This window comes from Bombina bombina, chromosome 5 (genome assembly GCF_027579735.1).
Source record: "Bombina bombina isolate aBomBom1 chromosome 5, aBomBom1.pri, whole genome shotgun sequence".
NCBI classification, from domain to species: Eukaryota; Metazoa; Chordata; class Amphibia; order Anura; family Bombinatoridae; genus Bombina; species Bombina bombina.
The window spans coordinates 1,065,256,676-1,065,273,603 of NC_069503.1; the positions used below are offsets into that span (position 1 = coordinate 1,065,256,676).

Below are 16,928 nucleotides of genomic sequence, written 5' to 3' on the forward strand. Positions count from 1 at the left end.
CTGCTGAAAAAAACACGTTTAAAGAAACGGATTGTTATATTTCTTTACAGCTCAAATTCATTGTACTCCTTGTTAATAAACAAAACATTTACTGATGCAAACAAATGTTTAATGAAACAGGTTGTTATATCATCCAATAAAAATTCATCAAAATAATGTAAGTGATTCTTTCATATTTCTTTCTTTCTCTGCATATCCTTTGTTGAAAAATAAAATTCTGTGGATATCCTTTGTTGAAAATAATTGATTTCAATACTACAGTACACAAAGAAACAGGTTTTAATATTCATCCAATAAAGATTACTCAAATAATGTTAATGCTTCTTTGAGATTTCTTTTGTTCTCTGCATATCTTTTTTTAAAAAAATGTCATTCTCTGCATATCCTTTGTTGACAATACTTTATTTAAAATACTCCAGTTCACGAACAAACAGTTTGCAATATTTATCCAATAAAGATTAATCAAATATTGTTAATGCTTTTTTCATATTTCTTTTATTCTCTGGATATCCTTTGTTGAAAAATGTTACTCTGCATATCCTTTGTTGAAAATACTTTATTTCAATACTCCAGTACTTGAATAAACAGCTTGTAATATTCATCCAATACTGGAGTATTGAAATAAAGTAATTTCAACCAAGGATATGCAGAGAATGACATTTTTCAACAAAGGATATCCAGAGAATAAAAGAAATATGAAAAAAGCATTAAAAATATTTGATTAATCTTTATTGGATAAATATTGCAAACTGTTTGTTCGTGAACTGGAGTATTTTAAATAAAGTATTGTCAACAAAGGATATGCAGAGAATGACATGTTTCAAAAAAAAGATATGCAGAGAACAAAAGAAATCTCAAAGAAGAATTAACATTATTTGATTAATCTTTATTGGATAAATATTAAAACCTGTTTCTTTGTGTACTGTAGTATTGAAATCAATTATTTTCAACAAAGGATATCCAGAGAATTTTATTTTTCAACAAAGGATATGCAGAGAAAGAAAGAAATATGAAAGAATCACTTACATTATTTTGATGAATTTTTATTGGATGATATAACAACCTGTTTCATTAAACATTTGTTTGCATCAGTAAATGTTTTGTTTATTAACAAGGAGTACAATGAATTTGAGCTGTAAAGAAATATAACAATCCGTTTCTTTAAACGTGTTTTTTTCAGCAGTAAATGCTGTTTTTATTAACCAGGAGCAGCACAATGAATTGTAGGCTGTAATGAAATATGACATGCACGATGCTTTACAGCAGTACGAGTAGTTGCAGTGGGGGGCGGAGTTCAGATTATTGCAGTGTCGGCTAATAAACAGGCTTTTCATGAGCGCGCCATTTGGGATAGAAAATCCTACGCATGAGATATAGAAAGGGCTTGTGAATTTCACAGGGCTACGTATGCGGCCAGGTATGTGATGACGCTGGCATGCATGCACATTAGCTGAAATATGTGTGCAACAGCTGATGAAACGTCACAGGAAGTGACATGGTTCGCTCTTTTACAAAGTTCGGTCCCTTCACAGAACACCGGCTCAGTTTTAAGCAGTGCTTTGAATAATTTGCTGCCTGAGAGAGCGATTTGATAGTCACCAAATTAGACACAACACCTGAACATGAAAAGAAGCTAGCGCTGCGCACACATTCACAACAAATGTTTACAGCCTGGGCGCGGACTTCAGTAGAGAGGGAGGGACCGGTGTTGTGTCTAATTTGGTGATTATCAAAAATGGGAATCGGCAATTCCCGGAACTCTGCCCACACACATCTCTCTATTAAGCTAACACTATGCTTAACTTCCGCTCAGGCTACTTCCCACTTGTCCTAAACTCCACCCAGGATACCTCCCAACTCCTCCAAAATTACACCCAGTTAAAGCTGTCACAACATAGTATTTGTGACAGCTTGAGCTTGTCATGTACCGTACTACCAGGTAGAAGCAGGGTTGTGATATACATTTTTGGTCTGTTAACATTTAAAATGTATACCACAACCCTGGTTTTATTTTTACTGTTCTAGTGTTGATCAAAATGACCTGCAGAAAATTTTTAGCTAAAAAAAAAACTCATCGCAGAAAGTGAAAAAAAGTTCTGCTTCTGGGCATGTGATATCCCCACCGATTCTGAAAGTTTGTGGCCGCAGGCCCAAGCTATAGATAAGCTTTGTAAATAGACAGCAGAATAAATTACACTCCCAGGGGGATATAGCAGAGATAAGGTAATAAAATGTATATTTGTCATTGTTACTGGTGATTGGTTTATGGACAGATATAAGATAAAGAAGCAGGTATATGTACACAATGTGATACAGTAATGAGGTCTGATTATACCTACAAGCTCAACCCATTTTATTAGGTTGTGACTTCAAAACACAAAATCAGAGCTTTAATATACTCAAATAAACCTTACAAAGCTAATTTGCATATTTATTTTACTCTGCAGTTAGTAAAAAAAAAAAGCAATTGTAAACACATTAAGGAAAAAAATTATTTTACAGTATACTGTCCCTTTAAAGGCACAAGAAGCTAGACACAAGGGACAATGCCACTATATTTTGATCTCACATTTCTGTGAGATGAGGATTGTAATTCTATTTCCATTTCAGGTGAGGCAGCTGCAAGAGGAGTCTCCCCCTGGTGGCCCCAGGACTGAAGCACTTCCACCAGCAAGGAAGCAGGGTGATCTGCCACCTCTGTGGTGGGATTATGTTACTAGACCCCGTGAGCGTCCCACATAAGAGTTTTGCCTGGATGCTAATTGATTATCTGAATCACATTTACTTCTGTCCAATGTCAGAAAACTTCAAGATATTAAATGGCTACAAAAAAAAACTTGCAATTATTTCACTGATCTCTATGGCTTTATCACAATCGTCATATTGATTAAACTATGCTAGCAAATTAGCTGATCATGAATGTACAAAAAAATGCCATACGCTAATTTTAATTCTTCTTTGGAAGCTTTATTATGCTGGTTTGTTAGGGATACTGAACCCACATTTTTTTCTTTTGTGATTCAGATAGAGCATGCAATTTTTAAACAACTGGCTAATTTACTCCTATTATCAAATTTTCTTCATTCTCTTGGTATCTTTATTTGAAAATCAAGAATGTAAGTTTAGGTGCTGGCCCATTTTTGGTGAACAACCTGGGTTGTTCTTGCTGATTGGTGGATAAATTCACCCACCAATAAACAAGTGTTGTCCAGAGTCCTTAACTTAGATTCCTTTTTCAAATAAAGATAGCAAGAGAATGAAGGAAAAATTGATAATGGGAGTAACAAAATTGTATGTTCTATCTGAATCATTAAAGAAAATTTTTTTTGGGTTTTATGGCCCTTTAAATATTGATTTGGTAAACTGGGATATTTATTTTTCCATAGGTGTTGCTATATGCACTCAAGTAAAAATTCCCCCATCTCTGGCAATGTAATTTCTCAGCCCTCATGTCTACAAAGGGAGCCTTAGCTATCTAGCGCCTCATCTTTTAGAAGAGGAAACTGCTGGTCACTTCATGCTATTCAATTCTTCAAGTGCAGGTTTGTATTTAAGCCTCCTATGTTAGGTTAAAGGGTCGGTAAACATATTTTTTTTGTTTTGCTTTAAAATAATATACCAGTCTAAGCATATAATATCTTGTTTGCTGTAATTGTTTTTCAATAGCCAAACTTCACACACCACTAGTCTTATTTAGTGGAGTCAATCAGTGCTTGATAGCAAAGGTCATTGTTACAATAAAGTATGTTTATTTGCGTCGGTTATCGGCTAATACCAGTTGGTGAAAGACATGCAGCATGGTTAGCCTGCAGTGTGCATTTCTGGTTCTGAGAAATAGAAAATTGACAAAATGTATAGATAAATGACATGAAATGGGGACAAAATAAATGACTGTATAGTACAACTATTTTTTAAAGAATAGCTCGAGTACCCTATAATAACCATATTATAGTTATCCAGTTTAACTGATTTATTGTTCATAGCATTTCTAACATATGTTCGCATCTATATGTTCAGTATATACTTAAAGGGACATTATACACAATATTTCTTTGCATAAATGTTTTGTGGATGATCCATTTATATAGCCCATACAGGTTTTTATTTATATATAAAAATGTATAATTTTGCTTATTTTTAAATAACTGCTATGATTTTCAGACTCCTAACCAAGCCCCAAAGGTTTAGGAGAATACCAAGGTATACCTACTCCAGCTTGCTCCTGTTTGTGTAAAGAGTCTTTTCATATGCAGAGGAGGGGGTTCTGTTTTTCCCACTTGCAGTGGGTGTTCTAGCTACCTTTTTTAATAGCTAAACTGGGAGCTTCTAAGTAAGTTTTTAAACCGTTTTATACTGGATTTTTATATCACTATCTGCATCTTATTCTTTATAGTAGTGTCTTTTACATGCAGTTATATGAAAATTGGTGTATACTGTCCTTTTAATCAATTGTAACAAAATCCTTTATACATTTACAGGATTAGTGTTCTACTTAATAACAATTTATTAACCCATTACATAAATTAAAATAATCCTAAATTACAATTAAAATAAAAAACCTTACATTACTTTAAAAATAAAAAACTGTTTAAATTAAGCTAAAATTACAGAAAATAAAGTTTTAACGTTACATAAAATAATAAACAAGATTATCAAAGGATAGGACTAAGTAATGGAGAGAGAATTGGAATCAAAGGACAGGGCTAAGAACTAAGAAATGGAGAGAGAATTGGGTTTCCCCTTCCTTTTTTTTTTTTTTTTTTTTTTTTTCTTCTTCTCTTGGTTTATTGTGTGATAGATTGAATGGTATTTTTGCTGGGAAAACGTAAGAAAAACTCCAACATATGGTACAAATAGGTCACGTTAGATTATTTTTTCTTTTCTTGCTAAGATTCTGTTAAAGAAATCTTTAGTTGTTGGTTTTTTTTTCTTTCTTTCTTACACCTGACCCTGCGTGGTATATAAAGGTGAAAATTAATTTCATTGTAATTTTTGTTAGAGATATTTTCAGAGTGTGATAGATTGAATGGTATTTTTGGTGGAAAAAAAAATATAAGAACTACTCCAACGTGCTGGAAAAATTGGTCACGTCAGGTTGTTTTCCTTTTTCTTGCTAAAATTCTGTATGACAAAAGAAATTTTCTGTTTGCTGTGTATTTTATCTATTTACATCTGACCCTGCGTGGCATATAAAGATGGAAATTTATTTTATTGTATTTTTTGGAGATATAAATAAAATTTAATTTTTTTTTATCAAAAATAAAAAAATGAAACCTAATCCTTATGAAAATAAAAAAAGTCCCCCACAATAAAAACACCCCCTTTCTAATACGAAACTACCAATAGCCCTTAAAAGGGCCTTTTGTATTGCATTGCCCTAAGTTAAACAGCTCTTTTCCTTACAAAAAATACTAATTCCCCATCTAACAGTAAAAACCCCCAAAATAAAAAAACCTAACATTAAAAAAATCCTCAACTACCCATTGCCTCTAAAGGGGCCTTTTTATGGGCATTGCCCTTAAATGGGCATTCAGCTCTTTTACTGCCCTTAAAAGGGCATTCAGATCTTTTTAAAGATTGCCCAAAATCCCTAATCTTAAAAAAAAAAGCCTAACTCTAACCCCAAGATAGGTACTCACAGTTCCTTAAGCCCGGCGGTGAAGTCTTCTTCGAAGCGGTGACCTCTTCTATCTTTTTCCTGGACCAGCGACCGCGGATCCATGGAGCGTGGAGGATCCTCTTCGTACGATCGGCGCCGTACACTAAATAGTGAATTTAAGGTACGCGATTAAATATGGTGTCCCTTGAATTCCTATTGGCTGATTTGATTATTCAAATCAGCCAATAGGATGAGAGCTACTGAAATCCTATTGGCTGTTTTTATCAGCCAATAGGATTTCAGTAGCTCTCATCCTATTGGCTGATTTGAAGAATCAAATCAGCCAATAGGAATGCAAGGGACGCCATATCTAATCGCATACCTTAAAGGAACACTGAACCCAAATATTTTCTTTAGTGATTCAGATGGAGCATGCATTTTTAAGCAACTTTCTAATTTACTCCTATTATCAATTTTTCTTCGTTCTCTTGGTATCTTTATTTGAAAGAGAAGGCATCTAAGCTAAGGAGCCAGACAATTTTTGGTTCAGACCTCTGGACAGCACTTGTTTATTAGTGGGTGAATTTATCCATCAATCAGCAAGATCAACCCAGGTTGTTCACCAAAAATCGGCCGGCATCTAAACTTAGTCTTGCTTTTCAAATAAAGATACCAAGAGTAGTAAGAAAATTTGATAATGGGAGTAAATTAGAAAGTTGCTTAAAATTTCATGCTCTATCTGAATCACAAAAGAAAATTTGGGTTCAGTGTCCCTTTAAGGTATGCAACTAAATATGGCGTCCCTTGCATTCCTATTGGCTGATTTCATTCTTCAAATTCAGCCAATAGGATTTCAGTAGCTCTCATCCTATTGGCTGATTTGAATTTGAAGAATCAAATCAGCCAATAGGAATGCAAGGGACGCCATATTTAATCGCGTACCTTAAATTCACTATTCAGGCGGCGATCGTACGAAGAGGATCCTCCAAGCTCCATGGTTCTGTGGTCCAGGATGAAGATAGAAGAGGTCGCTGCTCGGAAGACTTCACCACCGGACTTCAGGAACCGTGAGTACCTATCTAGGGGTTAAAATTAGGCTTTTTTATTAGGGATTTTTGCTAGTAAAAGAGCTGAATACCCTTTTAATGACAATGCCTTTACAAATGTTCCTTTAGGGAGCAATGGGTAGTTTAGGATTTTGTTAGTGTTAGGTTTTTATTATGTTGGTGGGTGGGGGGTTTTACTGTTAGAGGGGGGACTTAGTATTTTTTTTTAAGGAAAAGAGTTGTTTAACTTAGGGCAATGCCCTACAAAAGGCCCTTTTAAGGGCTATTGGTAGTTTAGTATTAGATTAGGGGGTGTTTTTATTTAGGTTTAATTTTCTTCTTAAATGGAAAGAGTCCACAGCTACATTCATTACTTTTGGGAGAATAAGAACCTGGCCACCAGGAGGAGGCAAAGAAAACCGAGCCAAAGGCTTCAATACTCCCACTCCCCTCATCCCCCAGTCATTCTTTACCTTTCATCCCAGGAGGTTGGCAGAGACGTGTCAGAATTTTTAATTTTTTTCCTCTTATGGAAGGTAGTTCTCTTCTGCATGGGACAGGAGTTTTAAGTAGTCCTGTCAGTCTTTCAGTGAGGGCTTGGATGAAAGAGTCCGGAGATGCAGGGAGAGTCTTTCTGCCAAACCATCCCGACTCATATTAACAGCTCCTCAAGCAATCGGCGTTGTCGAACTCTGTCTGCTTCCTTCTCTCGAGTCCATGGCGGAAGCGATGTCACTATTCGTCTCACTTGAAAGGCCGTGTTCTTGTTCCATGACGTAGATTCCAGTAAGATTGTTTCATTTTACTTTATCGACAGTGTACTGTACTATAATTTTCCCGAAAGGTTACACACCTTCGCGGGTCTAACTATATGACATAAGGGTCTCAGTGAGTCTCTGTTAGTATCTTGGAATCGAGGGTTAATATCTCCTGAGGGGGGTTATTGAACAGGGGGATTTATAATCGTGTTTGTTATGCGATTCAACCTGCTTATGTGTGATGTTTATGGGCTTGTGGTTGGAATTTTGAGGCCTTTGGAAGTGATGCAGCCTTTTGGTTGGGCGCGCTTTTTGGACTATTTGGTTCACCTTGTGTTCGGGCGTGGTTCCGTTCCCCATTTCCGCATTCCTGACTGTGTGGCGAAGGAGTCAATCTAGTCTGCAGGGGTCTGGTCATAGGAGGTGGTGAGTGCCTCAGCCATTGTGGATGTCAGGTGCGGTTTTTGTTTTCATACTTTAGTCCATATTGATATTTGCCCTATCCAGTTATGGAGGATTTTGATGCTGAGACTGTGCTCGTTTCAGATTCAGTTACGGGGGATTCTGATTCCGAGACTATTTTGATTTCGGATTCTGTGTTCGGTGACGAATCTGGATTGGCCTTGTTGACACGTCAACCAGTTTTGTTCTGTATGCCATTTCGGAGCGCCTGGTTCCTCGGGCTCGGGGGAATCAATGGACTGCTAAGCCATCCGCCTCTGGGGGTCCTGTCCTCCGAGAGGCGATTTCCCTACGAATTCATACTTCTACACATGCGGGTGACCCAGTTTCTGATTCTTCCATGCATGGTGGCGTGTTCCTCCCCCCGGAGGTTGCAGCATGTTTTCGCTTCTACATAATGTTGGCGATTGTTCGTCTGCAGAGTCCAGATGTTTCTTTGAGAATGTGCTTGTGCCCTATTGTCCCGGATCTTCCGCCTTGGGGAGGGCCTCTACAGTTCCCCGCGGGTGTAACTGTCCCTGAGTGTTGTGCCTTTCATTACAGGATTGCGTGCCTTCGGGTATTGCTTAGACATGTTTTTCAGTTATTGAATTACCCTATCGTTACCAGATACGGAGATTTTCAGTCTGCTAATTCGAATGGTTGCCTTATTTTATTTATATCCGATGGGATGTCTTTTATTTGTTTTTGTTTCCTTCGGAACCTTCTGGGATTGATACTTTGTTACTTCTTCGGAAGTTGTTTTGGACATGTTAGTCCTTTGTTAAAGATGTCTGTTTTTCCCCTATGAGAGAGAAATTATGCAGCTTGCCGGTTAGGACCCTAGGTGCAGGCTGGTCCTGTTGAGTTCATTCAGTTTTGCGGCTGTTCAGACACGTGGCGCTGTTCTGCTCGGCTGGTTCGGTAGAAGCGCAGAGTGCTCAGGTTATCATTGTTTTTTTATGTTCAACTAAGCATTCGAGAAGACCTGTGAGGCGGGAAGGATGGTTCCAGTCCTTATAGCCTTTAGTCATAGAGGGCCGGGCAGGGGAGTTTTTCCGCTGCGTCACTCTGACATCTGATTTCATCAGAACTTAGAGTTTTCCTCCCCCGGGTGGTGGAGGGTTGGAGGGCTTAATGCCCCTTACTGCAATTGAGCGGGTTGGCCTTCATTTTAGGCCTCTGGATTTGTCCTTTTGGGCTTGATCCAACAGCTTGTTAGAGGATAGCTGTCTAGCATGCGGAAGGTTTGCAGTTTGAAACCAGTTGCAGCTCCTGACACCTTGCAGGTGTACGCGTAAGCTGTTTATAGTGTATCTAGATGCAGCTCTTGCTCTTTGACAGGTACTCTCTGTTTGAGTTATAAGAGACCTTTTGGGTCTTCTTCCATTGTCTCCGGGTGAGTGGATCTCCTTTTAGGGATCTGTGTTTCCGGGTGATGGTTGGACCCTGCGGGGACTTTGTTTAGCTCAGGGTTTTCTGGAGCTGGGTAGGCTTAGTGCCTTTCTCTTCCTTGTGTCCTCTGCTTGTGCGGAGGTGATGGGGAGACTAGTAATGCTAGTAGATTTTTTTTTTTAACCTTGAGGTATCCCTTGGTTGTCCTGAGGCTCTGAGAAGTATCTTCATACTACTTCTAGCCTTGCTCCTTGCAGCGTTGGATTTTAGCTAGGGGTGGTTCCTTCCTTTGGTCGGGGCTTTTGAGTTCTTCTCGCTATCCAGATTCTCTGGATATTCATCCATACCCTTGTGTCTGGCTTTTTGGCCAGTTGGGGTGTTTAGTTCTAGGGTAAGGTTTGCCTGAACTATTAGGTGCCCGGACCTGTTTTTCTCCCTGAGACTTCTGCTTGCTGAAGCTTCGCTTGGTCTTTTTCCTGACCCAGTCTTGGGTGGTTTTGGAATCTTGGATCTCGGGGCTGGTTGGGGTGTTCCACGGTATTGGGAACTTGGGCTATGTCCTTGCTCCATCTATCTAACCTGGTCATGGTTGGCCAGGTTTTCGGAGTATTTTTTACTCTTTGCTACAGAGTAGCCCATGTCATCTGGTGGTTAGCTGTGTGGCTTGAGTCTCAAGGATGATCGGTTTATACCCAGTTGCGGGCGTTGGATGTCTAATTTTTGGTGCGCCTTAGGGTTGCATTCCCCTGGTTAGCTTGTCAGTGTTCCCGTGGATTCCCTGCTCTGCAGGTGAATGGGTTGGCTGTGCCTCTGCTTGACAAGCTAGTTGTAGGGTTTTTTTTTTTTCTAGGACATCTGTGTTGGGAATTTCTCTTCCCATTAGCTGGTGACTTCGGACCTTGAGGACAGTTGTTGCCCTTCCGGCATCATCCCTTGTCTTTAGGGGATATTCTCCTCCCTATGGAGATAGAGTCCTTGTTTAGGGCTTCTCCTGGATGGGAGGCGGAAAGGTGGGATTGTTCCCCCTGGGGTCGTGCTGGCTCAAAGCAGACTTGTTGGGCTGTTATTTGATAGATCCTTAGGTCTATGGCCTTGTTGTCTAGTTTCAGAGTCGGGTTGTACTTGTACTCTGTGGGGATGGCTGTGCTATCCTTACGCTTGTTCCGGGATTCTTTTGTTCCCCTGTCTTGGATCCCTGAGGCTGGGTTGGTCCAGCTGGGTGTGGGTCTGCAGGTCAGGATGGCCGAGCGGTCTAAGGCACTGCATTCGGGTCGCAGTCTCCTCTGGATGTGTGATCTTTGTGGAGTCTATCCTGTTAGCTTAGTCCACTAGGGTATAGATTTTCCTTTCAACTTGCTCCATTCATTAGAAGAGAGTTTACTCTTCCTTCGGGTTCTGAGAGTATACTATCCTTCTCGGGGGGGCCTCGATTGAAGTTTTGTGTTTCCCTTTTTAGGAACCTGGGTGTAGGTCCGGCGACTTAGGTTGCCTTGAGCGTGTCTTCTTTCTGGTGGTTGCTTTTGCGGTCTGTTTCTTGCTTGACTGCTTCTTCTTCCTCGCAAGTACCTTCTGTGTAGTCCTGTTATGGTCTCTGTGTTCTCAAACTTGAGGTTTTTCACCTGGGTGTATTACACACTTAATTAAAGAGCAGGAATTGGGGGAAGCGGGACAAGAAGGGTTTAATTAGCACTCATTCCATTAAATTTGGTAAGTTGTTGAAACATATTCAACTAATACTTGAAGTGATAGATTTACTAAAACTTAATATTTATTAAACCACTATTAAAATGTAATTTATATTACAACTGGGAAAAATCCCCATATCTCTTTATTGATCTCCACACACAGAAACAAATTACCATCTGCAATATACCGAGAAAATGAGCACAGCTTCAGCCACCCCCTTGTATTCCTGGTCAGTAACTGGATACTCTGGCTTCAGGTGACAGGGATGGTGTAAATACTATGTACTAATCTCTTGCAGACAAGCTACTCACTAAGTGGAGTATCAATATAAAAGTTAAAAATCAAAGAAACATTCACACTAGCATACTGCACACAAACGTGTTTCGGCCGAGTAGTGGCCTTTCTCAATGTGTATAATTAATTGACAAGACGAGTGTAATGCTGACGATTCCTTAAATACCCTATGTGTGAATCTCCTGCCCAATCACGTCACGTATTGTGTACACGCCCCTCCTTTGGCGAATCACAAGCGACATTGTGTAAGCAGAGTCAGTGATGGAACTAGGTTTCCGATTGGCTGTGAATGAACCACTGTTACCCAATCCATGATCGTTAACTATTATTTGTTTATACGATCAGTGTATTCACATTGGTATTTTGCTTTATCAGCTCGAATTTGCTCATATTTTAATATCAGATTCTACGTGCACCTGCATCTGACCTATACTAAGCAGACTTACGCATAACAGAAAAATTATAGCAAATGGTAAACTTGATTACATATGAACGCTATATTTTCCATCTTTCTGTTTGTGCAGTGTTGCTAAATTGTATTAGATAGAAGTAATCACAATAATGAACTTTCATATCGAGAGAATTTACTGATGCCTGTAAATAACCTATGAGTGAATATACGTTTTGTTACTAAAATAATATTAATAAAAGTACATTGCTCTGGGTTACAATAATATGAGTGGAGAATAATCTCCTATTCATTTTTGAGTGATTTAATGGTAACAAATAATTAATCTGTGAGTTGATACACATCTAACATTTTTTTTTTTTTTTTAACATTTTTTGGATATACAACTCTATGTGAGTCCAATACTTATGACCGCTTTCCTCCATATTAATAGTGAGTGAATGTATGATCTCAATATTAGTGAGAATATTATTTCTGTATATTCCGGTTGAGTATAGCATGTTAAATATCACATGTAACTGCAATTTAAGGATTCGTAGAAATAGCTCATCATTAGAATCTTTCCAAAAGGCAGCAAATGAATTAAGAGAGAGGTTGCTATTAAGAGGATATTCTACGAAGTCTCTAAAGAGAGCCTATCGGAGAGCTTTACACAGAAACAGACAGGAACTCTTAAGACCCAAAAAAACTGGAAAATTCTAATCCCTTAAGATTCATCTCAACATATTGTAGTCAAAGCCAGCAAGTGTCTAATATACTATTAAGACATTGGCTCATTCTACAATCGGATGAACAATTAAATTCCATTATCCAAAAGACACCAATGTTCACCTACAGATGTGCCAGTAATCTAAGTGACCAATTAAAGGGACAGCCTACCATAGAATTGTTATTGTTTTAAAAGATAGATAATCCCTTTATTACTCATTCCCCAGTTTTGCATAACCAACACAGTTATATTAATGTACTTTTTACCTTTGTGATTACCTTGTATCTAGGAACCTTCTTCCAGCCCCCTGATCACATGACTGTGACTGTTTATTATTTATTGTCTTAAATTTAGCATTGTATTGTGCTAGATCTTAAATAACTTTCTGTGCCTGAACACAGTGTTATGTATATAGCCCACGTGTACTTTCTGTCTCTTTGTGTTGAAAAGAGATTTAAAAAGCATGTGATAAGAGGCAGCCCTCAAAGGCTTAGAAATTAGCATATGAGCCTACCTATGTTTAGTTTAAACTAATAATACCAAGAGAAAAAAAGCAAATTTGATGATAAAAGTAAATTGGAAAGTTGATTAAAATTAAAAGTCCTATCTGAATAATGAAAGTTTAATTTATACTTGACTGTCCCTTTAACAGTCAGTCATTTCGATAGAAATGCCAAAAAGGCCCCTCTATATAAAGGCTCAATAGCATGTGGCAACTGCAAGATCTGTTTACACATGGTAAAAAAGAAAACAATAGTGGATAGGTTCAACAGAAAATGGACCATTCAAAACCATATTTCTTGTAAAACCTCGAATGTAATCTATTGCGTATCTTGCAGCTGCAATTTATTATATGTAGGCATGACCACCAGACTAATGGGCATAAGAATGACTGAACACCTCAGCAAAATTAGAAATGCTGCAAAAGATGTTGAAAAAGGCAAACAAATTACAAGCGTTGCGAGGCATTTTTTACATCACCATAATGGGAAAACCAGTACATTTAGATGCTGGGGACTGGAGACAGTACGCCCGGGCATTCGTGGTGGGGACATGGAACAAATTCTATTAAAGAAAGAAGCAAAATGGATATTTAATTTAAATACTGTAATGCCAAATGGCATGAATGAGAACAATAATTTTTGGGCATTCCTGTAACAATGTTTCACTCTTTCAATTTCATCTATAATAACATAAAGATACATCTTATAATGTTCAAGTTAATATAATTCTCTAACATGCACCCAGAAGTCCCTTTAGATGCGTCCATAATGTATACAATATAGGACTATATATTAAAAGAACACTAGATGTAAAACACTGTAACCTGAATTATACATGAAAGGTACGATAATACGATTCATGCTCCTTGGGTTCAATGTGAATACTCTTATAGTGAATATTATAGCCAAACTTTATTACGCTTATAAATTCTCACAAGTGGGATTGTCTGTATATAATGTCTCTAATTTCACCAATACTACTAGTGATGATACTATACACTCAGACTCAGATATTTTTTCACTGTAATACGTGTTCACAATCTTTATTCTATAGGTTTTGTAATAACCATAGTCAATGGCAACATAAACATTGAAGAACATTGCAGTTACATGTGATATTTAACATGCTATACTCAACCGGAATATACAGAAATAATATTCTCACTAATACTGACATCATACATTCACTCACTATTAATATGGAGGAAAGCGGTCATAAGTATTGGACTCACATAGAGTTGTATATCCAAAAAATGTTAAAAAAAAAAAAAAAAAAAATGTTAAAGATGTGAGTCAACTCACAGATTAATTATTTGTTACCATTAAATCACTCAAAAATGAATAGATTATTCTCCACTCATATTATTGTAACCCAGAGCAATGTACTTTCATTAATATTATTTTAGTGAGTAACAAAGCGTATATTCACTCATAGGTTATTTACAGGCATCAGTAAATTCTCTCGATATGAAAGTTCATTATTGTGATTACTTGGATTACTTCTATCTAATACAATTTAGCAACACTGCACAAACAGAAAGATGGAAAATATAGCGTTCATATGTAATCAAGTTTACCATTTGCTATAATCTTTCTGTTATGCGTAAGTCTGCTTAGTATAGGTCAGATGCAGGTGCACGTAGAATCTGATATTAAAATATGAGCAAATTCGAGCTGATAAAGCAAAATACCAATGTGAATACACCGATCGTATAAACAAATAATAGTTAACGATCGTGGATTGGGTAACAGTGGTTCATTCACAGCCAATCGGAAACCTAGTTCCATCACTGACTCTGCTTACACAATGTCGCTTGTGATTCGCCAAAGGATGGGCGTGTACACAATACGCAACGTGATTGGGCAGGAGATTCACACATAGGGTATTTAAGGAATCGTCAGCATTTCACTCGTCTTGTCAATTAATTATACACATTGAGAAAGGCCACTACTCGGCCGAAACGCGTTTGTGTGCAGTATGCTAGTGTGAATGTTTCTTTGATTTTAACTTTTATATTGATACTCCACTTAGTAAGTAGCTTGTCTGCAAGAGATTAGTACATACAGGGAGTGCAGAATTATTAGGCAAGTTGTATTTTTGAGGATTAATTTTATTATTGAACAACAACCATGTTCTCAATGAACCCAAAAAACTCATTAATATCAAAGCTGAATAGTTTTGGAAGTAGTTTTTAGTTTGTTTTTAGTTATAGCTATTTTAGGGGGATATCTGTGTGTGCAGGTGACTATTACTGTGCATAATTATTAGGCAACTTAACAAAAAACAAATATATACCCATTTCAATTATTTATTTTTACCAGTGAAACCAATATAACATCTCAACATTCACAAATATACATTTCTGACATTCCAAAACAAAAACAAATCAGTGACCAATATAGCCACCTTTCTTTGCAAGGACACTCAAAAGCCTGCCATCCATGGATTCTGTCAGTGTTTTGATCTGTTCACCATCAACATTGCGTGCAGCAGCAACCACAGCCTCCCAGACACTGTTCAGAGAGGTGTACTGTTTTCCCTCCTTGTAAATCTCACATTTGATGATGGACCACAGGTTCTCAATGGGGTTCAGATCAGGTGAACAAGGAGGCCATGTCATTAGATTTTCTTCTTTTATATCCTTTCTTGCCAGTCACGCTGTGGAGTACTTGGACGCGTGTGATGGAGCATTGTCCTGCATGAAAATCATGTTTTTCTTGAAGGATGCAGACTTCTTCCTGTACCACTGCTTGAAGAAGGTGTCTTCCAGAAACTGGCAGTAGGAATGGGAGTTGAGCTTGACTCCATCCTCAACCCGAAAAGGCCCCACAAGCTCATCTTTGATGATACCAGCCCCAAACCAGTACTCCACCTCCACCTTGCTGGCGTCTGAGTCGGACTGGAGCTCTCTGCCCTTTACCAATCCAGCCACGGGCCCATCCATCTGGCCCATCAAGACTCACTCTCATTTCATCAGTCCATAAAACCTTAGAAAAATCAGTCTTGAGATATTTCTTGGCCCAGTCTTGACGTTTCAGCTTGTGTGTCTTGTTCAGTGGTGGTCGTCTTTCAGCCTTTCTTACCTTGGCCATGTCTCTGAGTATTGCACACCTTGTGCTTTTGGGCACTCCAGTGATGTTGCAGCTCTGAAATATGGCCAAACTGGTGGCAAGTGGCATCTTGGCAGCTGCACGCTTGACTTTTCTCAGTTCATGGGCAGTTATTTTGCGCCTTGGTTTTTCCACACGCTTCTTGCGACCCTGTTGACTATTTTGAATGAAACGCTTGATTGTTCGATGATCACGCTTCAGAAGCTTTGCAATTTTAAGAGTGCTGCATCCCTCTGCAAGATATCTCACTATTTTTGACTTTTCTGAGCCTGTCAAGTCCTTCTTTTGACCCATTTTGCCAAAGGAAAGGAAGTTGCCTAATAATTATGCACACCTGATATAGGGTGTTGATGTCATTAGACCACACCCCTTCTCATTACAGAGATGCACATCACCTAATATGCTTAATTGGTAGTAGGCTTTTGAGCCTATACAGCTTGGAGTAAGACAACATGCATAAAGAGGATGATGTGGTTAAAATACTCATTTGCCTAATAATTCTGCACTCCCTGTAGTATTTACGCCATCCCTGTCACCTGAAGCCAGAGTATCCAGTTACTGGCCAGGAATACAGGGGGGTGGCTGAAGCTGTGCTCATTTTCTCGGTATATTGCAGATGGTAATTTGTTTCTGTGTGTGTGGAGATCAATAGAGATATATGGGGATTTTTCCCAGTTGTAATAAATTACATTTTAATAGTGGTTTAATAAATATTAAGTTTCTATCACTTCAACTATTAGTTGAATATGTTTCAACAACTTATCAAATTTAATGGAATGAGTGCTAATTAACCCCTTCTTGTCCCGCTTCCCCTAATTCCTGCTCTTTAATTAATTATCAAGGGTTAGCACCAGGGATTACTATATCCCTTATTCCTATTCAAATACATTCACAGTGCCAATACTTCTTGTTCTTTTGTGTATGTATTACACACTTTTCCTGGTTGAATACTTTGGTATTCTATGGTCAGACGACAC

The 16,928-nt window shown here is 38.1% G+C and overlaps 1 protein-coding gene across 1 annotated transcript in view; it reads left to right on the top strand.

The window, feature by feature from the left end:
- The window catches only part of NDUFB9 (NADH:ubiquinone oxidoreductase subunit B9), a 12,258-nt gene extending 8,496 nt beyond the window's left edge, over positions 1-3,762 (top strand). Inside the window, exon 4 of the mRNA XM_053715343.1 lies at positions 2,611-3,762. Coding sequence (XP_053571318.1) covers positions 2,611-2,742 — 132 coding nt within the window. The 3' untranslated portion in view covers positions 2,743-3,762. The remainder of the gene's footprint in view (positions 1-2,610) is intronic.
- Positions 3,763-16,928: the final 13,166 nt, after the last annotated feature.